The 23,518-nt window shown below is 38.5% G+C and overlaps 1 protein-coding gene across 1 annotated transcript in view; it reads left to right on the plus strand.

The window, feature by feature from the left end:
* The first annotated feature begins 2,865 nt into the window (after positions 1-2,865).
* KPNB1 (karyopherin subunit beta 1) overlaps positions 2,866-23,518 on the plus strand; it is a 28,873-nt gene continuing 8,220 nt past the window's right edge. The window contains exons 1-15 of the mRNA XM_051994683.1: positions 2,866-3,344; positions 3,485-3,543; positions 5,998-6,180; positions 9,428-9,628; positions 12,014-12,166; positions 13,228-13,287; positions 13,661-13,750; positions 14,840-14,950; positions 16,240-16,341; positions 17,655-17,879; positions 18,971-19,162; positions 19,897-20,027; positions 21,171-21,318; positions 21,572-21,643; positions 22,667-22,811. Coding sequence (XP_051850643.1) covers positions 3,305-3,344; positions 3,485-3,543; positions 5,998-6,180; positions 9,428-9,628; positions 12,014-12,166; positions 13,228-13,287; positions 13,661-13,750; positions 14,840-14,950; positions 16,240-16,341; positions 17,655-17,879; positions 18,971-19,162; positions 19,897-20,027; positions 21,171-21,318; positions 21,572-21,643; positions 22,667-22,811 — 1,912 coding nt within the window. The 5' untranslated portion in view covers positions 2,866-3,304. The remainder of the gene's footprint in view (positions 3,345-3,484; positions 3,544-5,997; positions 6,181-9,427; positions 9,629-12,013; positions 12,167-13,227; positions 13,288-13,660; positions 13,751-14,839; positions 14,951-16,239; positions 16,342-17,654; positions 17,880-18,970; positions 19,163-19,896; positions 20,028-21,170; positions 21,319-21,571; positions 21,644-22,666; positions 22,812-23,518) is intronic.

Raw genomic sequence — 23,518 nt, forward strand, 5'->3', positions numbered from 1 at the left:
TAACTTGTATGTATGACTTTTTGGGCCAATCCCAATCTTCTTGGACCATGAGGGAGTTGGACTAATTGATCTTATAAGTTTTCTTGTACATTTTCCTCATTAGTACAGCCTGCAATTCATCTGTCTGTATCTCTCTCTCTCTCTCTCTATATATATATATATATGTCACCTCTTTCTAGGCTTTACTTGTCCATATTTAGTTCTACCTCCACCTCACAAAAGGATGACTACTATGAGGCCTATATGCCCACTGGTCCACTCTGTTAGGAGCTCAGTCACCAGAGAGGGAGTATTCACCAGTATATTTCTCCTCTTCACCAGCTACTTTGCTGCCGCTGTGTAAGTACCCTCGCCTTCTTCCCAGCTCACCCTCTTGTTTCGTCTGTTCTCCAAATCAGGATAGTCTTGGGACATTTTTGTTTGTATCCTCTAACATATAACCTATCGGCTGCTATGCAGAGGATTACCAATTACTTGTGAGCAAGGAATAACAAAAAGATATTAAGGATAAGGAATGAGAATTTTCATTGATAGTTCATTTTTCATATCTGCACTTATTTGCATAGGCAAAAATGTACTTTCCTACATTTGAGTCGCATTTTGTTTCTGCATCTTAATCCTGTTTCAATTCAGATGTCATCAATTCTGTGGTTTTCCCTGACCCTCTTCTCCAACTCGGTGTTCTTACCTTTCAGACACTACCTTGGATTTATTTGTATACCTTGTCTTTCCCCCAAAGAATTTAAGTTCTTTAGAGAGTGATTTTTTTTTTTTTTTAATATCCCCAATGTGTAGCAGGTGCTCTAAAATGTGTGTTGAATTGTATCAAATGTAGTGGTAGTGAGGGATGACAAATGAACAATTCAATTGTTGGGCTAGTATCCTCAATTAGTAGGTTGAAAGGAAACTTTAAAAGTTCTAGTACAGCTTATTTAATAGATGAGGGAACTCCTGGGGTCACCCAGTTGCTATGTCAAAAAAACCCATGTTTTGACACATGTCCCAGATCGATCCTGTTTTATGATATGAAGTGTAGCATCCTTTTTTTTTTTTTTTTTTTTTAATACCACATTGCTTCTCATTTCAAAAACCCCAAATGCCTCCAGAACAGTGGGAGATCTTTCAGGCAGTTCTTAAGACTATTTTGATTTTCTGAGAGTATTTCTACCTTATGAGGGTTCTGCTCTGCAACACAAAGAGAACTGAGAAAGGAATGACTTGTGTGTGGCTGTAATAATTAGGATGCACCAGAAATATGAGGAATCATTCAAAAACATGGCTATGGACTTAGGTCACATAGGGACGTGATACTACAGAACTTTGTGAAATTTGGGTTTTATAATTTTCGAATCAAGCATAACAACTAGAAGGAAGGGAAGCATTTTGGATGACATAGGAAGAAGCATTGTCTTGCCAAAATAACCTACTTGATATATTAACCCCCACATATTTCTAATTTCTCCTGGGGACTTAATTAGATGTAAAGTGAAGCCTCAAATATTCTTTCTCATGACTCCTTGGAGTCCCTTCCTCATTCAGCCTAATTTAAGCTACCTTTCTTTACTCCCCTAGTACTCATGGCCCACTCCCAAAATACTTTATACACATATGTATAAAAACACACATATACCGTTTCTGTACATATTCTCCTCCCCTTATGTTGAAGACTCAAATGTTCTACCTCACAAAGCCTATTGGAATGTATAGTTCAGCTTGAACACCTTTCCTTATAAGCACATAATTTTGTGCAAATTTTTTTTTCCTCTTTTCCCTCGAGATTGGAGCTAACTCATCCATGTCTTTGAACAGTGTCAGTACTTATTAACTACTTAATGAATCTTTAATATTGTGAATTCTTGCTCCAGGAGCTAGTAATTTCAGTGCTTTGATTTTATACACGCCCCCAAACTGGAAGAATCTGTGATTTCTTCAGCAATGAGGCAACTCCCTATACATACTGATAAAACTAGGACCAATCCTTAATTATGCAGAGATCAGAGAGCAACTCAGGGTTACACACCTAGTAAATCTGAGAATTAGGATTTGAACCCAGATCTGCCAAAAGCAAATTTATTATAAGTTTGATAGCAAGAGGTACTCAAATAAACACCTGGATGAATTTTCATTTTCCGCGGTTCTCCCTGGGATGTCTGCAGTGAACCTACCTCGTTTGGACACCACCCTCACACCCCCTAGTACGGAACCCCCCCTCCTTCCGCCCCAGCCTCGGGCCATACACTAGCCTCAGCAGAGCCCCGGCCTCAGCCCCGCGCCGAAATCAGTTAGGAAGGAGGCCCCGGTACCGCGCCCGCGCCCGCGGCCTAGAGCGACCACACCAAGCCCAGCTCAGGAGCTGGGCGGGGGCGTCCAGAGCGCCTACTTGATTGCTAAGCCGGCCCGCCTCTTTCCTAAGATATCCCATGATGCCCCGCGGGCCCGAAGGCCGCTTAGAGCCTCCCGCCTTTCAGACCGAAGCGACCCCGAACTCCTCTACTCAGTTCTCTGGAGCGCCCGGCCTCAGTTCATCCAATCGATTCCCAGCATCGCGTCCAATCAGAACCCTCCGGGGCTTTCCCTTCTATTTCCCCCCTCCTTATCCCCAACCAATGTAAGTGCAGCACCCTTATGAGGCGGGGCCAATCGGCGGGCGGCTCTGGGCAACCTCTCTCCCGCCCCTCCCGACGCCAATCCGCGCGTCCTTCCCGGCCGCCAGCCCATCCAACCGGAGCTTCGCAGTCGGCGGGCGAATCGGCACGCGGCGGTCCTCCGGCCCCAGCTTGCGGACCAATCAGGAAGTCCGCGTGGCCTCGGCGGGGGCCAATCGGACGGGAGCGCGGTGCCGCCGCGACGAGTTCCGGCCCGGATATCCCTCCGCCTCCTCTCTCGCTCTCTCCCCGCCTGCGAGCCGCCGTTCACTCAGTGACTCCCTCCCACCCTCTCTTCCTTCTTTCTCCCTCCGCCGCCCCAGCATCAGCCGCGCTCCGACTTGCCCCCGGGGTCCCTCCCCCGCCGCCGCCACTGCCACAGCCGGAGGAGCCTGAGCTCCCGATACAGCAGCACAGGAGGAAAAGGAAGAGGAGGTGGAGAAGAGAAGAAGGCGGGCAGGAAAGCGGGCAGGGAAGCCGGAGCGACCAGTAGGAGGGAGCCGGTGAATGGGCTTGTGGTGACCCCCGCCCCCCCACCCCAACCCTCCCTTCCCACCCGGTCCCCCAACCCCCCGTCCCCCATCACAGCCATCGTCTCTGCCGTGGGAGTCTGAAAAGCCGGAGCCGCCCGAGGAGGAGCCCGAGCCCCCGTCGCCGCCATGGAGCTGATCACCATCCTCGAAAAGACCGTGTCGCCCGGTACGAGACCGGGGTCGGGACTGGGGCCGGGGCCGAGACCGGGGGCTGGGGCTGGGAGATGGGGCCTAGGTAATCAGACTGGGGGAGGGGAAGCCCCTTTTTTGCGGTTTCCCTGACCCCTTCCTTTCCCCTCTCCACAGATCGGATTGAACTGGAAGCGGCGCAGAAGTTCCTGGAGCGGGCAGCTGTAGAGAACCTGGTGCGTTTTGCGCCTGGCCCCCTCCCATCCCCCCAGGCTGGGGCCTTCCCGCCCTCCCCGGGGCCCAGGCCTAGGGAACCCACCCCGCCCCATCTCGCCCCCCCTCCCCCTTCTCCCTCCCTTCCCCCCTTCTCGGACCAACCTAACCCCGCCATCGGGAAGCCGGTGGGTGTGTCCCGCCCCAGGCCCCGGCAGCCGGCCAATAGCGAGGCGCGCCGGGCGAGGGCTGTCCAATCATCGCCCGGCCTGAGGGCGGCGGTGCAGCGGGAGGGAGGGGAAGTTAGGTTGCATGGCGCTGCGTGTTCAGTAAGGGTGGGGGTTGGGGCGCCGGGGCCTAGGGACCATGTGGAAGCCCTAGGAGCCCGGCCAATCGCCCCGCCTAAGGCCCTGCTTCTCCTTTCCTGTAGCCCCTCTCATTCCCCGTCCGCTTCATTAAACTGGTCTCTTAAAGTCCCTATTTCCGCAGTCAGGCCTGGCACCCCCAAATCTCCTTCCCCCTAATGCCAATATTTTACCCTGTCTTTAGAGGTGGGTTTTCTGCTGCCATCATGGAGCTAGATGGGCATAGAGTTAATCGGTCAGGGAGTTGGTGTTATAGACTAGACAGTGTGGCCCAGCAATGAGGAGATGAGGCCTATTTCCTGTTGCAGTGTCAGAGGAAGTATTTTGCTATTTTATTTTTAAAATTTTAAGAATTGGGAAAAATTAAACAGTTGTCCCTCATTTGATGGGGAACACTTTCTCTGGATAAAAATTTAGGGTGGATTGAATGAAACAGTCCATATGCCAGTCATGTTCACTTTTTGATGTTTTTCTGGTAAAACAGATTGAGCTGTTTGTGGTATAATATCTTTAAATGGCTGGAGAACCATAAAAATATAGTATAAAATTATTAATTTAATGAATTAGGTCTAGGATAAACCTTATGCCAAAAGAAAAAGAAGTATAGATGATTTTTAAAAAATTCTTGTCTTCAAACCATTTAGTTTGGGGTGATTAAAGGTCAGTGTTAGTTGGCACTACAATTTTAGCTACAATTTGGATATTTTTATTCCTTAGCTTGTCTATTTGTGCCCTTCACATTTTGCAGGCAAGACTTTTTACTGATATAAATGAACCATATTTGTGTTTTATTTTTGTGAAGAACTGTAAGAAATCTTTTTGACTTGTTACTTAATAATGTCCTGCTATTGAGATTAATTCTTTCATATCTCAAATTTCAAAGATTGGCTGGGTCCATTTGTAGGTTAGCCAGTGAGCTTTGGGAGAAGGGTTGAAAGACTTTGCGGGAGGGTATAGTCTGTACATTTCTAAGAAGCTGTGGCTTGATGAAGTGTCTTGCAGATTATGCAGATTACTAGATTTCTAGCTTCAGTAAAATGCTCTGCTCCAGAATAGAGAATCAGAAGCAACTGCTAAGTATAAATTAGTACTTGACATTAGTTTGTTGAAGTCTTGCCTTCACAATTTTTCAATTCCTTTTTTTCAGAATTAAATTCTGTTTCCTCTTTTCAACAACTTTTACATCTTTTGAACTCATTCTTCTTTAATTTTATTGTCCTTTAATGCTTTGAACTCAATTTCACTTTACAGTGTCTTTGGCTAGGATGCAATTCCTGAAAACTTACTTTATTTTGAGTTTACATATAAGTAATCACAGAATTTCAGGATTAGAAGGATCCTCAGTGGCTATATATTCTTTTATTAATATATTTGACAAGTGGTCATCTAGTCTTTGCTTGAAGTGAACTCATTAGTTCCTGAGGCAGCCCATTCTTCATATGTAGAATTTTACATTATCATAAAACTTTTCCTAACATCAAGTCTAAATTTGTTTCTTCTACTGGTTGCTCCTGCTAAAATAAAACTGAGTTTGAAGGCCAGGAGGCTGGGAATCCTGAATCTTCTCAAATTAGCCATGGGCAAAGCACTTTGCTTATCTCATCTCTTCTATGAAATGGGCATAGTAAAGGATTTCCAAGGCCTGAGGAGCACTAAGATTTAGTGAGTCAATCTAATTCATCTTGAATGAACATTCCTAGAAGACACTTAAAAACTCATGCTCTTCAAAGCACTAAAGGTGAAGACCTTTAGAAGAAACCTATTCACTGTCAGATCACCAAGTGAGCTTTGACTATGGACAGGTTAAATATGGAGATGAAGACAATTTACAAATCAGCTTGAAATAGAAAACAATCTTTTTAATTTATTAATTTTGACCTGGTTTGGGAATTAAGAGAGAAGGATGGGTAAATGTACAGGATGTCCCAAAAGTCTGAGTGCAGCTTAAAGTATGTTATTAATGTATGAATAAAAAGAGTATGGTAATTAATATTTTAAAACTTACAAAGACCTTTTGCTTATTCCCTCATGAGCTGTTAACCAAGCTGGCTTTAATCTAGGAAATTCCCAGAGGTTGTTTGCATTTACAAATATTTCTTTTCTCCTTACCAGCCCACTTTCCTTGTGGAACTGTCCAGAGTGCTGGCAAATCCAGGAAATAGCCAAGTTGCCAGAGTTGCAGCTGGGCTACAAATCAAGAACTCTTTGACATCTAAAGATCCAGATATCAAGGCACAGTATCAACAGAGATGGCTTGCTATTGATGCCAATGCTCGAAGAGAGGTCAAGAACTATGTAAGTAACTGACATGCAAAGTGTTTCTTTGGCTCTCTTGGGAAAAGGAGTAGCAAGTATCTTTCATAAAGTCTTCATTTAGCCTTTGGTCATTTGCTGGTAGTGGAGCTCACAAACAAGGTGAGATATTACTTAGAAGCACAAGCTCCTTTCAGATTATAGTTTAGGTCTTTGTTTTTTGGTTCAGAGTCCCATTTTTTATTTTTTTCTTTTCAATAATTGTTGGATGGATACTAAAACATAGTAATTTTGCAGACTTATTGTTAAAGGTTATTAGGTCTTACAGTTAGTGACAGAAGTTGGGAGGCCAGTCTTTTCCAGTGACTTTCATTCCTAAATGATTTTGATGAGCTTTTTTTGGGGGGGGGGAGGGAAGGATGGATAACTCAAAATCTTCAAATCCAATTTTGTGAACTAGGAATGTCAAGTATTTTTAGTGGATGTATTGACCCAGGATGATCTAAATGATTTTTTTAGACATTGTTTTCTCATATTCCCCAAAGGACTTTTGGAGGGTATTCCAATACCGTAGGAAAATAGAATTTCACTTGCTAGAGCTTGTTTGGAATTTCCCAATTGGTCTTGAAACATGCAGCTCAATAACTGAAGTATGAAGATAGATTCCATGGACATCATTACTTTTTCATTTTTCTCCTTTTCTGGACAATTAATTTGAAGGCATGGTGCTCTTGCTTTCCACTGGATAAATTAGTGGTAACATTAATACATTTGGGGAAGGGTGAATTTGACATTGATATAAGGGGTATTTTTCCTTGTGCTCAGTGTTCCCTATTAAGTTGAAGCCATAGAACAGTCCAGGTGAGGCACATTTGAGAGGGACCCAAGGAGTATATTATTCAAATCACTTCCTTAAAGTTCTCACCTGTTATTTTTTGGCTTTGGATCCCATCTGTAGGTAAGTCAGCATCACTCCTGGTACATTTCTCTACTTTAATAAAATTTATTATATATAGGGATGAGAGATGGGTGGAGGTTCAATGCTCTAAGTTCTATAATCAGTCTTTGGAATATAAAAACAAGATTGTCATCTTTGACCATGAAGTCTTTTAAAACTCTTAGCAATTTAACAAGTTTTATCTTTTATTATTGGAAATCCTAAAGCATATAATGCTGTTTCTTCCATTCTCATTCCCAAACAATTACAAAGTAAATAATAGATAAGAGTAAGATTTTTATATGTGAGGTAAGATTTGTGGATGCTTTTTAATATTCAGAATTCAGATGAGGACCCTGGTAGACATTGTTTGAATCCCCCTTTTTGTAAATAAGAACAAAATTGATTAGTGTTTGCCTTTTGCCTAATTACTGTACTATGAAGTAGTATTAGTGATAGAGGTTCCTAATATATAAGTCTTTAGCTTAGGCTTAATAACTTTGTTGTTTTGTTAGACACAAACCTGTTTGTAGTTGACAGGGCTTTGTTGAATGATGTAGGATATTAATGCATTTGTGCATGTATGGCCCCTGAAATCACATTAGGTAGCATTAATTAGTATTTTCTCTTGGAGGATTGCTTCTTTGAACTAATATATATATTTATAAATATATATTATGGGTAGCATGATACTGAATACTTCGATAACTAAATTGAGAGTCAAGAGACTTGAGTTCCAGAATTGACTTTGAGGAAGTAATTTAATCTCTCTGCTTTAGTTTCCTCATTTGTAAAATGGTTTGGATTGTGAGATCACTAAGATCTCTTCCAGATTAGGAAAAAAATCCTATGATTTGAGGAATATCTTCTATGAATTAGACGATACTTTGTTATTGATAGGTCATTGGTAGTATTTTTTTTTAAGTCATATAGGTGGAGTCGAGGGTGATGGGAGAAAAAGAAAAGTTTGAGTACACATTATTAACCACGAAGCAAGTTATCAGATGACTTACCCTAGTCAGTAGTTATCCTGAAAAATCTGGCAGCTTTCCACTTTCTTCCATTCAGCACTAGGAACAGCTAACTGTTTGTCTTTTGGGTGGCCTGGTGAGTTCATTGACAAAATTAGACAGAATTAGCCCTAATGGTAATGATTAACCCTTAGACCCCATTGGTGTTATAACTTTATACCTTACCACTGTGTCTTCATGGCTCTTATGCTTTCTCCTTTTAATAAACTGATGTAAAATACATTTAAAGAAGTCCTATTTCGCAGTGGGAGAAAAATTGATTTTAAATTTGTTTGGGCAAGCACGAATAAGTCCTTGCAAACAAATTAAGGGATTGGTAGTTAAATTTTTTGAGGTTTAGATTCTTTTAGCAATTTGTTCAAGATAGTGTGATAGATTTAAAGCTAGGATAGGTTTTAGAGATCTAATCATTTCATAGATAAGGAGACAGATTCAGAGAGCAACTTCTGTAATCTCAGATAGTAAATGACAATCAAGAGGTGAACTCAGTTCTGCTAAGTAAATCCAGTGCTCTTTATCACATTGCTTCCTAGGTTATTAGGTTATTAGTGAACAAACAAAAGAAAAAATATTTTTCCTCTTCTCCACAAGTGACATGTTTTTCTTCTCTTTCTCTCTCTCTCTTTCTCTGACTTTCTGACAGTTGGGGTTAAATAACAAGATCATTCAACTAGTGTTAAGTGCCTGAGGCTGGATTTGAACTCAGGTCCTTTGACTTGAGGACCTGTATTTTAAATCTTTACTTCCTTCCTCCCCCCTCTCCCTTTTTTCCTCCCTCTCTTCCTCCCTAGTGCTGCCCCTTGTGTTTGTCTTTTCACTAGTGGTTTGATTCCCTTCCTATCTAAATAATTGTCAGTTGATTTTCTTTCCAATCTCCTGCTATTTTACTTATGCCAGATTTTGAGGTTCAGGGCATTGGTAAGACCAACTTTATACTGGAACCTGTCAATCAGACTTGCTATTACTGCTGCTTTCACATATTTTCCTTGAGATTTGTTTTCTAATACCACCCTATCCTTGTCCAATGTGGACCCTTAGAAGATGGTAAAAAATTACCATCAACATTTTCAGTTGAGGTTAAGGGTCATTGGTATGGGACTGACTGAAGCAGATTCCTTGATGCTCTTTCCACTTAAACAAGAAAATAAGATGAATCTTGGCTTATACTAGCCATTTATGTTTGATGCCACTTTTATAGTTGAATAGTCAAAGGCATTACTTTCTTTTGTGAGAAATATGGTCGTAAGATAGCTTTAATAATTGTTTCTTTTAAGCATCTTAGAAGGGATCTCAAAAAGTTATTGTTCTTTCTATCCTGAAGGTTTTGCAGACTTTGGGTACAGAAACCTATCGGCCAAGCTCTGCTTCACAGTGCGTAGCTGGTATTGCCTGTGCAGAAATTCCAGTAAACCAATGGCCTGAACTCATTCCTCAGCTGGTAGCTAACGTCACAAACCCTAACAGCACAGAGCACATGAAAGAGTCAACATTGGAAGCAATTGGTTATATCTGTCAAGACATTGTAAGTATCTATTCAAGTAGACACAACCCATGCCTCATTTCTTTTTTGTTTCAGAGGTTGGATGATATTAAATGATGCTTGAAAAGGTAATGGGAAAAAAAATGTTAATGATTAAGTATAATTGGGGGGGAATATAATATCCATTATGGATACCACTTATTTCTTTAAAAGCTGCTCTGAGAAGAGTTGTTCTTTATTGCATGAGAGAACTAAGTGTCTAAAAATAAAAGTGTCTTTAATGGTGGAGTCTAAGAATTTGTAATTATACTATCATTACCTTGTCTAAGCACTGAGCTAAAAAGAAGTTTTAAGGATGGGAAATTTGGAATTCCATCTCTTAATAGTCTTTTATTCTCCCCCCTGAAGCAATTGGGGTTAAGTAAGACTTGCCCAGGGTCACACAGCTAGGAAGTTTTAAGTGTCTGAGACTAGATTTGAACTCTCGTCCTTCTGACTTCAGGGCTGGTGCTCTATCCATTGCGCCACCTAGCTGCCCTGTCTTTTACTCATTTTAAAAATATTTTCTACCTTGTTCATCTCCAGATACCAAGGGTAATGTTTGTTTATTCTTAGAACAGTGGTACTTAAAATTTGTTTTTTTTTTTAATGTTATTTTAAAATTGTTTAAATTAAAAAATATCCGTTAAAAAGATTCTGAGAAAGGTCCCTGGTGTAAAAGAAGGGTTAAGAACTGTCTTACATTTTGCTCTCTACCGTGATTTTTCATAATTGGTCATTCTTAAAACTACTGGTTTTGATGTTTCCTTTACTCAGCATCCTTAATAATGACTTAATTTTTCTGCATATGTATGAGATTACTGAGTGGCATCTTTTCTAGCTGTCTTATGTCTGATTTAATTAGTGGATTTACAGTCATTTCTTAAGTAATGCTATTAAGGAACATTTAGACCTGGAAGGGACTTGGACATCAGAGATTTTCTAGTCTAACTCTTCATTTTATAGATAGGCAAACTGAGGTGTAGGATGTTGTTATTAATCTGATAGCCCCTTTGTTTTGATATCCTGACCTGATAAAATGAAGGAATCAGTAGGAGTTAACGGTCCCTTACACTCTGGATGATAGAGCCAGGTGGTGATTTTCAACCTTCTGGTATTTCATTTGTTACAGACAGCCTGGATAGAACACTGAACTGCTGACCCCACTTACACTAGAAAATTTGTGTGATTGTACCAATAGGGGCTTAAGATGAAAATCATAGGATCTTGGAGGAGTATTCCTTTGTCCCAAATTTTTATAATAGATGTATATATTTAATTGAAAGGTTTTCTTTATAAGTGCAGATTGCAATCCACTGTTATTTTCACAAAGTAGTATTTTCACTTAATATTGCTGTGGGCCTTCCTTTAGAAAAATTTTTTCATTACTATAATTTTTTGCCATGTGATCAGTTATGTATCTGATTATATTTGTTCAGCAATATATTTTTTTAAAATTTTAAAAAGATTTTTATTTTTAATTATAGCTTTTTATTTACAAGTTATATACATGGGTAATTTTACAGCATTAACAGTTGCCAAACCTTTTGTTCCAATTTTTCCCCTCCTTCCCCCCATCCCCTCCTCTAGATGGCAGGTTGACCAATACATGTTAAATATGTTAAAGTATAAATTAAATACAATATAAGTATACATGTCCTAACAGTTATTTTGCTGTACAAAATGAATCAGACTTTGAAATAGTGTACTGTTAGCCTGTGACGGAAATCAAAAATGCAGGCAGACAAAAATATAGGGATTGGGAATTCTATGTAATGGTTCATAGTCATCTCCCAGAGTTCTTTTGCTAAATGTAGCTGGTTCAATTCATTACTGCTTTATTGGAACTGATTTGGTTCATCTCATTGCTGGAGATGACCATGTCCATCAGAATTGATCATCATATGGTATTATTGTTGAAGTATATAATGATCTTCTGGTCCTGCTCATTTCACTCAGCCTCAGTTCATGTAACTCCAGGCCTTTCTGAAATCATCCTGCTGCAGCAATGTATGTTCCATCTTGCATCTCAATCATTATATACATATGTGCTGAAGTTTCCTTTGACCTTTCATGTAATCTCTTTTTAGAAATACCCACAACATTAATTTGACACGGGGGGAGGAAGAAGCGAAATTAATACTACATTATTTCAAGATTTGTAACTATGCCATATCTCTGGACAAATATTTGTATTTAAAAGATGAGATTTTTGTACTTTTATTTAAGTGAGGGATTAATAGGAAAATAGAAGCAAAGGGAACCTTAGGGAGATAGCCAAAGACCAAGGAAAGCTGTTTTCTAATGCACTTCACAATGAATTGAATTCCATAACTAGACTACTGTTGGATTTGTTACTAGCATAACTCCTTGGACTTCTCATTTCAGGACCCAGAACAGCTGCAGGATAAATCCAATGAGATCCTGACAGCCATAATCCAGGGAATGAGGAAAGAAGAACCTAGTAATAATGTGAAGCTAGCAGCTACCAATGCACTCCTGAACTCATTGGAGTTCACTAAAGCAAACTTTGACAAAGAGGTAAGGTTGTTTTAGCATAGGCTATAGACTGGGTACAAAGAATGAAAGGGCTACATGATTCCTCACTGGTCCGTCAAAGAAAATATATCATGTCAGTTACTTTGTGCATTGTTTGCTTTGCTGGAGGATATTTAAATTTGTCTTAATGTAAATCCAAAATCATGGAATCGTTGAATGTAGTTTTTGCCACATCTCTGTCTCTGTCTCCTGCATCAGTTCTATCCAGTTGAGGCTGCACACAGAAGAAGGTGCCTTGGCCTAGCATAGAAGTTTTTCTTCTACCAGCCTCCTGTATTTTCTCACCCTTTTTATGTAATTGGATTAGAATTTAACTACCTCAAGAAACATGTTTACTAAAGCTACTTCAGAACATATGGCAATCAAATCCACAATAATTTCTTGGTTAAAAGTGAGGTTTTAAAATTTTTCATCTGGTCTGTGAGGAAGACTTAAAACTATGTTTCTAATTGTTAGAAAGGCAGGAAGATTTCTCTTTTGGATCTTAGAAGATTTCAAATAAAAGTGTAATATATTGTTATCTTCTGCCACTATATCTAATTTGTCTGCTATTGTTGGTCTTGTTTCTGCCTCTTAGTTATCTCCTGTGCTTCTGAAGCACAGCAGATTTTTGATGATATATTTCAATTTTGATAATTACATTTTTAAACATAGTTGTAGGAGAAATTCAGAGTTGTGCTAAAGTCATGTAGTTTTTCCCACTGTCTTTTAAAAAACAAAGTGTTTTTTTTCCCAAACTAAGATTACCTACTTTGTTGTATCCATCAGATCCTGGCCTTCTTGGCTAATCATTTTTAGTGATAATCCATTTTCAAGGTTAGATTAGCAACCTTATGTTATCTTATCTTAGTTAACCTTATGTTATGTAGGAGGTACAAAGCTTAAATTCCTGATAGGTATTTATAGGATAATTACTCCAAGAATGGTGAATTGGCTTTTGTGTTGCCATATAACCATAGGAAATGAGGTGCTTATTGTAGAGAGGATCTTCCCATGTTTGTTTTATGTTTTCCTTCATTTTCTTTATGTTTTCTTCCTTGCAGTCTGAAAGGCACTTTATTATGCAGGTAGTCTGCGAGGCAACCCAGTGTCCAGATACAAGGGTAAGTGTTAGATTGAATGGAACATCTCAAATTGTCTTTATAGCATTCCCAGAATGTTCTTACTTTGGTTTAAGATTCTGGTATTGTTTTGAGTGAATACAGGGTGGGGATAGGGCTGGTACTTTAAATGTTGATAAGAATTTTTTTTGTTTGAAATCTGCAAGATTACTAAAATGTGGTGGTTGGCCTTTGAAAGATTCTTAAAAAGAGAATTACCTTCTGTCTGGATTATTGCTCTGTTATAATTGTTAGTAGGATGAGTTTCAAAGCTACAAATGGTGGAGAATGATAGTAGAATAGTGCCTCAGAATCTCAAGTTATATACCTTTTATTACTTGGCTTTGAGATTAACAACTTTCTGTTTCCTTTGTAGGTTCGAGTAGCTGCGTTACAGAATTTGGTGAAGATCATGTCCCTCTATTATCAGTACATGGAAACATACATGGGTCCAGCTCTCTTTGCTGTAAGTAGACAACTAAGTGATAACAGTGACCTAAAGTCAAGAAGACCTAAGATCAAATCAGGGCTCATACACTTAATTTGCTGTTAACTGTGAGCAAGTCACTTCTGCCTGTCTAAGTAATCAGGCATAAAATAGGTTTAACAGTAGGACCTATTGACAAGAGTTGTTGAGACCATCTTATGAGATAATATTTATAAAAGTGCATAAGATAGGACCTGGCACTTAATAAGTGCTTTATAAATGTTTGTTCTCTTAAAGAACTTGTAAATAAAAATTAATTTTTAAAAAATATTGCTTTCACTTTCCAGAGACTTTGATTTTCAGAACCCTCCTATAATGAAGCACAGAAAAATAAAGCAAATCAACACCATTGACTATCTGACAACATTTGTCTTATTCTATATTTGTAGTTTGTCACCTTTTTGCCAAGAGAAAACAAGCATGATTAGTTTTTGTGTTTATGAAAATCTGACATTTTTCAGTTATTTGCTTTGTGTTTTTTTTGGTCATTTTTGGACTTCTTTTGTTTCTTTGATCCTATTTTTGAAACCCAACTGAAACACTACCTTTTCTAAGAAACTTTCCTTGATCCTTTTAGTCAGAATGTGATTTTTTTTTTTAAATACGTATTTGAAATAGCATAGAGAGATGAATAGAGTGCTGATGTGGACTCAGGAAGACCTAGATGTGCCATCACATTAAAAAGCTGTGTGACAAGTGATTTTATTTCTGGGCCTGTTTCCTCACCCAGCAGATGAGAGAGTTGGAGAATGGTCTTTACACCTCTTAAAACTACAATTTTATTGTGGCAGTTGTACATCACTCTCCCTTCTTCCAACTTTTTTTTGTCTGAATTTGAATTTTTCTTTTACACACGGAAGGTACTTAATGTTGGTTTAATGGATTAAAGGATCCTGAAGTCAAGGAAATTCCTTGAGCCAGAGTTTTCTTTAAGTTTAGCTGTAGTTATGGTGCAAGTTTGAAGTGATACTTTGAACAACGTAATTGCTGAAATTTATTTTCATGGAAAGGAGGGAGAGAATTACTAAATGAAGAATTAATTGGGCTGGGGTTATTTCTTTCTTGAAGATCACAATTGAAGCAATGAAAAGTGACATCGATGAAGTAGCCCTTCAGGGAATAGAATTCTGGTCCAATGTGTGTGATGAGGAAATGGATTTGGCCATTGAAGCATCAGAGGTGAGCCAGGGTGTAGGGGGAGAAATGGGGTTCTGACTGGGACAATCAAGGAGGTCAGGTTAGCACAGACCAAACTTCTTGCATGAAGAACAGAAATCTTGAATTAAACACCAGGGGGCAGGCCAGCACCTTTGCAAATCTGGGATCTGTTGTGTTGTTTTGCTAGTAGTGAAGTTGTTAAAAGAGAAAGGGGCGTGCTCTAATTCAACGTATTTGATCATTAGTTAATTTCTAAGACCGGAGTTTCTCCAAGCACTTTGGGTATTCCATATGTAAACATTGAGCCTATCAACTTTTCTTAAGACTGCCTATAAAGGCCAGCCAAGTGGTGCAGTGCGACAACTCTCAGGAGAACTTGAGTTCAAATCTGTAACAGATATAAGTTTGTTGGCTTTTTTTTTTTTTTTTATCTGTAAAATGACCTGGAGAATGAAGATTCCAGTATCACTGAGTGACAACAAAAAATAACTACTGTTAATTCAATCAATGAGAAAAGAGATTTTCTTTGTAGTTTCATTGACAAGATTTAAAATGAGAACCTCTAAAACAACAGATTGTTAACCTTTTTTAGGTCATGGATCCCTCTTGAAATTTGGTGAAGCCTATGGATCTCTTCTCAGAATATTGCTTTTAAATAAATACATTAAAATATATGTAAACTTAAAAGAATTTTTTTTGAATAATAATTTTTTTTTTTTTTTTAGGTTTATAGACCCCAGATTAAGCATTCTTGTTCATAAGGGGAGAAATTCCAGACTTCCCTCATTGCCTTGCACATACGACAGTACAACATGATTCAAATTTTAGTAGTGCTCTAAGATTATTATGTGGCACTTTTCCTTATAAGCTTAAGCGAAAGTTGTATTCTCTGTTTTGTAGCTGAGGATTTTTTAATATGAAAACTGACTTTGGATCCATATCTTATTCTCTTGTCTAGGATTTTTTTACTCTATATATACTTCCACTATATATAATCCTCTCACTAGGCCGCATCTGCTATATACATTCAGTTCTTTGAGGAGTGACCCCTTAAAGTGCTTCTGCAGGTGCTTTGGAGCTTGCAAGCATTTTGGAACTTCTAAAAATGATTTAATTAACTACCAGCAATGTGATTCAGGCTACTAAAAGGCCTATTTAATAGTAAGATGGTAAAAGTATGTGAAATGCTAGCATGCCTGTTTTCCCCTATTTATCTCTAGATCTGAACCACAGTTCCCTATGTATACCGTTGTTGCAAACTGATTCCTAAAGATTTCTAACTGGGATTTTTTGATGCGTCTTCCCTTTAGGCAGCAGAACAGGGACGACCCCCAGAGCATACCAGCAAATTTTATGCCAAGGGAGCACTACAGTATCTGGTCCCAATCCTCACACAAACTCTAACAAAACAGGTGAGTTTGTTCTAAAATTCAAACTATGACATGAAACTATATAAACAGTGTTGGCTTGCTGCAAATCCCACTCTGAAGTATGATATGGTTTTAATGCAAGAAATTGGCATCTTTTCAAAAGCTTGATGTTTTTACAGATGACTCAGGAACAGCTGAGCTGGCTCTAAGAGATCCCTTAGGCTTTCAGAGTTGTTTTTGAAGGCAAATTGGGTCTGAACAGTTCAAGTGGGGATGGGGCTTGGTCACTAGAGATGAAATGATATACATGAATTATTGAGTTGTCCTAGGTGCCTTATCTCATTGGGTTTTAGAAACTTAGGCAGCAAAGTACAGGAACATAGGGATTCACTTTAGTTACTTCTCACTAGAGTGATTTAGTGATAAGAGAAGTCTCTTTTAAGTTTTTTCTGAAAAAGGTTTCTGTTAGTTAATTTTTTTTCCCTTTTCTATGGCATCGCATTTTGGAGGGCCTTGTGATAAGGAAAAATTCTTTAGCCTCATACATTTTTATTCTACCAAAAACATACTATTGCCAAAGAAAACAATCCTGATAGCTGAAGATTCACGTGCCCCTATAGAATTCTGTGTGTAAGAAAATTTACACAGAATGATACATATAGAGAGAGCTAGGAGTGATCTAATTTATCCTCTTCCCTTTTATAAATGAGGAAAGTGAGACCTGAGGAGATTAGATGACTCAAAGTATCACAGTAATTATCAAGGATAGGATTTGAAATTCCAGAGCCAGAACTTTTTCATTTGTACCAAAATTGCTCTGTTAATGTTAAAATTCTCAAGACGAATAGCAATATCATCCACTTTGTAATTTTTAAAAGCTTAACTGTTAGGTAAGTCTTTAATTTTGCTAGCTCATTTTTCTTTTGGTCTCTATTATGTCTAGTTTTGTTGGCTTTTTTATTCCATTAAATGGCATTAAACTTCTTAGGTAGACCCAGCTGAAACTCTGCATAGGGAATTGATTTTATAAGACAGTATACAGATTTTGTGGTCTTGCTAGCTATGGAATATGTAGACTGAATTCTAATTAGTGGCACTGGAAAGTTGGAATGAAAAGTTTTTGTATACCAGGTTTAACAGACCTTGCATTATAGAATCATGTAAATTAATTCCTTTAAATTTTATTTGCTCCTAACGGCAAACCTCATAACCATTTTTGAGGTTGGAGATACACGTGTCTGTACACACATATATACATTATCAAGGATGATAGTGAATATTTAAAATAATTTAATATTAAATTTAAACATTAAATATTTTAAAGTGGTGTTTTGACTAGCACAATATTTTGCTAGGATGAAAATGATGATGATGATGACTGGAATCCCTGTAAAGCAGCAGGGGTTTGCCTCATGCTCCTGGCTACCTGCTGTGAAGATGACATTGTCCCTCATGTATTACCCTTCATAAAAGAACACATTAAGAACCCTGATTGGCGGTATAGAGACGCAGCTGTCATGGCTTTTGGATGCATCTTGGAAGGCCCAGAACCCAATCAGCTCAAACCACTAGTGATTCAGGTAAGACCAAGATAAATGTTGAATATTGTTCCTCTTTTAACTTGCAAGGGACTTAGAAAAGACCTATTTTTAATCAAGAACTGATTCATACAAACTCTCCATGAAATGATCAAGTATTGGTTCCTACCAAAGGAGGTTAGTTTTGGTGCATTGATGAACACTGGATATGGAAAGATGATAGAATTATAAGAGTTGTAAGAAACTTCAGAAGCTCTGAACCCTGTCTAGTTTAATAGAACTTAATTTCTGCCTTTTAGTACTAGTTTTGGAGTACTATGTGACTTAGGGTCTTGAAGACAGTTATTGTGTCTTTAACATTTACTTGCAAGTCTTCTCCAGACCAAACAATAACTATTTTTTTAACTGTCCTTTCACACTTCTACAATTTTTTGATATTCCTTCTAAAAAGAGAAAGTCCAGAATTGCAGTTCAATAATTTAGGAGTGATCTAAGAGAATATAGCAGACTATCACAACCTTAGATACAGATGCAGTAATTTCTGTTGGTGTTGTTTAAGAAAAGTCTTACTCTTTTTTAAAAAGATTTTTATTGATAATATTTTGTTTTTATATCTGTTACTTTCTGGTTACTTTCACCAGTTAAACTCCTCAGAATCAGGAGGGCCTCTATTGAGGCTATAGAAAATATGTTAGCAGTTACCCAACATAGCATCTATGCTCAGGAATATGTGCATAGTCATTGTATCTAGCCCCACCACCTGTCCTGAGAGGAAGGAGTATTTTGGCACCTATTCTTTAGGATTAACATTAATTATTAGTCATGTCCTCGATCATCGGGTACCCATTTTGTTTCCAGTATTTCCAACACCAAAAAAATGTTGCTATATTGTTGCGTGGGGTTTTTTTTGGGGGGGGAGGGGAGGGGAGAAGGCTTCACAGGGCATGTACCCAATAGAAGGATAGCTTTCTCAAAAACTAGTCATGTCCTCTGGCATATCAATTTCATGTCTTCTGTAATGGCATTTGCCATGTTCTGATTTAAAATGGCATTTTTAGCAGTTTCTTTTTTGGGAATGCATAAACATATTTAATACTTTCTTCCTTGCCTGACAATACTGTGTTGTATTTTAGGCTATGCCCACTCTCATAGAATTAATGAAAGATCCCAGTGTGGTAGTTCGAGATACAACGGCCTGGACTGTGGGCAGAATCTGTGAGCTGCTTCCTGAGGCTGCCATCAATGATGTCTACCTTGCTCCTCTACTGCAGTGTCTGATTGAAGGCCTAAGTGCTGAGCCCAGAGTGGCTTCCAACGTGTGCTGGGTGAGAGGTTGGATTTATGGGGGAGGGAAGCAGGGAGAATGATTAAAGGGGGGAATGGTGCCATTAGATTGGCTGGCTCATTGGCAAAAGCAGGATTTGGGGGAGAAAGTTGAGTTTTTACAAGAATGCTTTTTTATGAACACCTACATTCTCATTTCTTCAATTAACATGTGGGAGAACTGCCTCAGCCGATGGGAACTGTTGACTCATGGTGAACCATTAAGAACAGTCATGCTATCTCAGCTTGAGAACTATTTGGAGCCAGGCATTTATTTTGAGTGTCTTGGGAACTCAAAATAATGGCTGAGGGGTATGAGTTGTTAGTTACAGAGCTTCTAAGGATAAGAGGGAGCAAGAAGGAAGGTAGGTATGAATATGGAATACAGTTAGCTTTTTGTTTCCTGGGGGTAATTCTAGAATGTAATTGTATAAAAGAAGGCATAGCACTTTGGAGGTAATAAGGCTCAAAGATTTTTTTCCTAATGGAAAGAAAAATTTTGACAGCCATAGCCTTGGTCCTAGAGTCTTGTTGAAGTCTGATACCATGGATTGTCAGCCATAGCAGAACAACAACAAAAATTTTAAAAAGTGGCAAGTTGTTGGTGGCATTTGGAGTAGAAATTCAGAGAATTCTATCACTTTCCAACTGATAGGTTGAGATATTTTGAAAATATGATATACCTGAGTCTAGTTAGTTTTCTAAAACTAAGGCTTGAGATATTCTTGGGTTTCAGGCTTTTTCTAGTCTGGCTGAAGCTGCCTATGAAGCTGCAGATGTTGCTGATGATCAGGAAGAACCAGCTACCTACTGTTTATCTACTTCATTTGAACTCATAGTTCAGAAGCTTCTAGAAACCACAGACAGGTAATTGTCATTCTCTATGGATAGTATTTTTGTATTTCAGCTCCAAGGACTTTCTGTGGTAGATGTGAACATGTTGATCTCAAAAGAAAAAGACATAGAAATATTTCCTTGTACTGCAAGAGGGTGATAACTGTTATTAAATTTCACAAATATAATTTTATTCATTCACTTAACTACATTTCTTAAGAATGTGAATCAAATATTCACAAATTTCATTCTCTTTTAACATGCACTAGGACCAATTTTGAAGTTTTTAAAACTCCATTTATGTAAAATCTAGGGAGTAGGCATGAGGCATACATGAAGTTGCCAATTTAACTGATCCTAAGAATCAACTGCTTACTGCTTTTCTTTGTTTTAAACTCTTCATAATTGCTTTTTAAAATACCTGGGGAGTGTAATTACATGATGCCTGTCTATATGGATCTAATTAGTCATCTTGAACCTGTTACAACCCTACTTCCACTTCTCAGAAGGGGGGTGGTAGATATCTGACTTTGTAATAAAATACATTTTATTACAGAAACAGTGTTATAATGGTATTACAAAATGGTTATAACCAAAAGGCAGTGGTGGATGAGTATAAGATAACTGAAGACTAATGGAGATCTTAGTGATCAGATAGATGATCCACCATCTTCCTTCAGTTTTGTTTATTTTTGATGCCTTTATAAGCAGAGGGGGGTTTATTATCTTCTGAACTCTTCATGAAGACATTGTAGAATTCTTGAATGTCAAAGACAAAAAAGTCTTGTATCATAGGAACTTTAATTTGAATAAATTAATCTAGTCTGACAGTGCCCCAGAAATATGATGGACATACAGCTCCCACAGCTAAATAGAGGGAGTCCTAGCACTAAACCTGGAACTCTACTCCCAGGTCACTGTCTTTTCCTCAGGTCCTTATTCCTTATTCAGTAAGCTTAATGAACCTTAGAGAATTTGAAGCTTGGCTTGCTTTTGGTCAAATCCACATCAGGTCTGTTTTCTCTCATTTTCTGGAATCATTTTTAGTAGAAAAATGGGTCACAAAAACTGCTATCTCATTAATCAGACATTACCATTCCTCATTCAAGGGAATGGAAGGAGAGTCTTTGAACTTTGTTGAGAACCAAAAGACTAATCCATTTTGTTTTTGACCAGACCTGATGGACATCAGAACAACCTGAGGAGTGCTGCATATGAAGCCCTTATGGAAATAGTGAAAAACAGTGCCAAGGACTGTTATCCTGCAGTCCAGAAAACAACTTTGGTCATCATGGAGCGGCTGCAGCAAGTGCTGCAGATGGAGGTGAGGCTTAGGGAATCAGTAGAAGTAATGAGTATAATGGAGGCAAAACAGCAGGAAAAGGGAAAAACACCACACTTTTGTTATCTTTTTGTTTCATCCTTATTTATCAATTCCCCAAAGGGGTCTTCATAGCAGAGTCACATACTTTTGAGAACTAGAGTTTTGGGAGTTCCTGGGAAGTTGGTAGAAGGCACCAAAACAAGTTATAGGTCTTGAGTCACCCATTGTGAATTTCTTTTCTCTCTTTATCCAGTCTCACATCCAGAGCACATCAGACAGAATCCAATTCAACGACCTTCAGTCTTTGCTCTGTGCTACTCTTCAGGTATGGATTTGGCCTTTCTTATTTCAAACATGTTTGGGCATAGGGTGAGGGGAGAAAGAGGCAAGAAAGAAAAGGAAAGGGAATATTGTCTTGGGATGACAAGTACAGGCGCTACATAGAACAAAGTTGTTGAGAAAGCTGATCTGAAGACATTCATTGGAGTCAGGCAGTCCCCTTTCTGCCCTGTGACTGAATAGGAGGCTGGAATTCACTACAATTAGATCACACCTATGCTTTTTTTGGTGCATTGTTTCTTTGTGGGCAAACCAAGCCCATCCACAGACATTTCCTATATACCTTTTCCTTTTTCCTAAAAATTCAAGCTATATTATCTTTTGAAATAATTCTGGTTTTGCCATTTTATAAACCATGACAATCAACGATTGAAACACCAGAGTCCAGTACAATCATGAAGTTTCTTTTTCTGGGCCATTTATTCTCCAGAGTTCAGATCACCTACTAGAAGGAATAACTAGAAAGCAAAATAATTTTCAAGGTACTGAGGTATGCTGTCTGACATCGAACAGATAGGTCAGAAAGACTTAGACATTCACTGACATGTCTTTTGAGAAAGATAGGAAAAATTGGGGTTGGGGAAAGTGGATAAAGAAGTCAAGCTCTGCTTCCATTAGTAATAGATGAGCAGTGATAGGAGTTTACAGTAGATCATTGTCTTGGGTAGGAACTGAACTGTGGTATCTCACCAAAATGGGGGGGGGGGGGGGGGGAAGAAATGGATTGGCTTTTAATTAACTTTAATTTCAGGCATAAATGAAATGCAAGAAAATAGTTTTCTTTGCTGGGATAGATAAACCCTGTTTATTTTACAACACAGGAATAAGATGAAGATTAAAATAAAGGGTGTTTTAGTGAAGATAGTCTGCATTGACTAAACATTTAAACACAATACTACAGGTTGGGTTTTTGGAGAGATGAATGTCAAATAAAAAAAATAACAAAAATAAAGCCTTTTCTGTTATCAAGCTTGGAGTCGGAAGTATTAATGTCTTACTCATTTTATAGAATGTTCTCCGGAAAGTCCAACACCAGGATGCTTTGCAGATTTCTGATGTGGTCATGGCATCCTTGCTGAGGATGTTCCAGAGCACAGCGGGGTCTGGTGGGGTTCAAGAAGATGCCCTGATGGCAGTGAGCACATTGGTAGAAGGTCAGTGAGCAAACTGATGTATGATTTGGGATAGATTTGAAATTTTTTTTTTTTTAAGAGTTTTGACTTATTCCCTTGTTTCTACTGGTAGATCTAAAGTCAAGCCTGAACGTCCAGATTTGCTTAAAAATATAAATTTTAAGTGTCCATATAACTTTAAAGCTCTACTTCTGGAAGATATCAGGGAACTAATTTGAGAGTAAAGTATAAGTTAGCATTAGCAGCTTGCATCAAGTCAGCATAGCATCTTAATAACTAGGTACTTTTTTCCTCAAAGTCTTCATAAGAGTTTGGTTCCCGTCATCCAAAAGTGTGCTGGTGGCAGTGGTCTGACTGGGGAGGTGCTGTAAAAGCATCTAGGGTGAAAGAAGGAAATGTTCTTCTCCTTGTTACTGTAATTGAGGTTGTATTGTAGAATTGAAGTAGCACATAGTGGTTGGCATGTGATAGAATTTTAGAGTTTTAGAAATTACTTTTCTGATCATTTCCTGCCTGAATTCAGACACTGAAAGATCATTAAGAACTCCATTAAAGAACATTTTAAGAAAAAAACAAGGAATGGTTTTGGGGACATCTTTTAGTGAACCTTACTGGGGAATTGTCCAATTTCTGAGGCCATTATCACCCTAAGGGACTAACTTCTGGAGGACTGGATTTATTTCTGGCATAAGAAAAAGATATGCTGAAATATTCTGGGAACATGTGAT

Source organism: Antechinus flavipes, chromosome 4 (genome assembly GCF_016432865.1).
Source record: "Antechinus flavipes isolate AdamAnt ecotype Samford, QLD, Australia chromosome 4, AdamAnt_v2, whole genome shotgun sequence".
Lineage (NCBI taxonomy): Eukaryota > Metazoa > Chordata > Mammalia > Dasyuromorphia > Dasyuridae > Antechinus > Antechinus flavipes.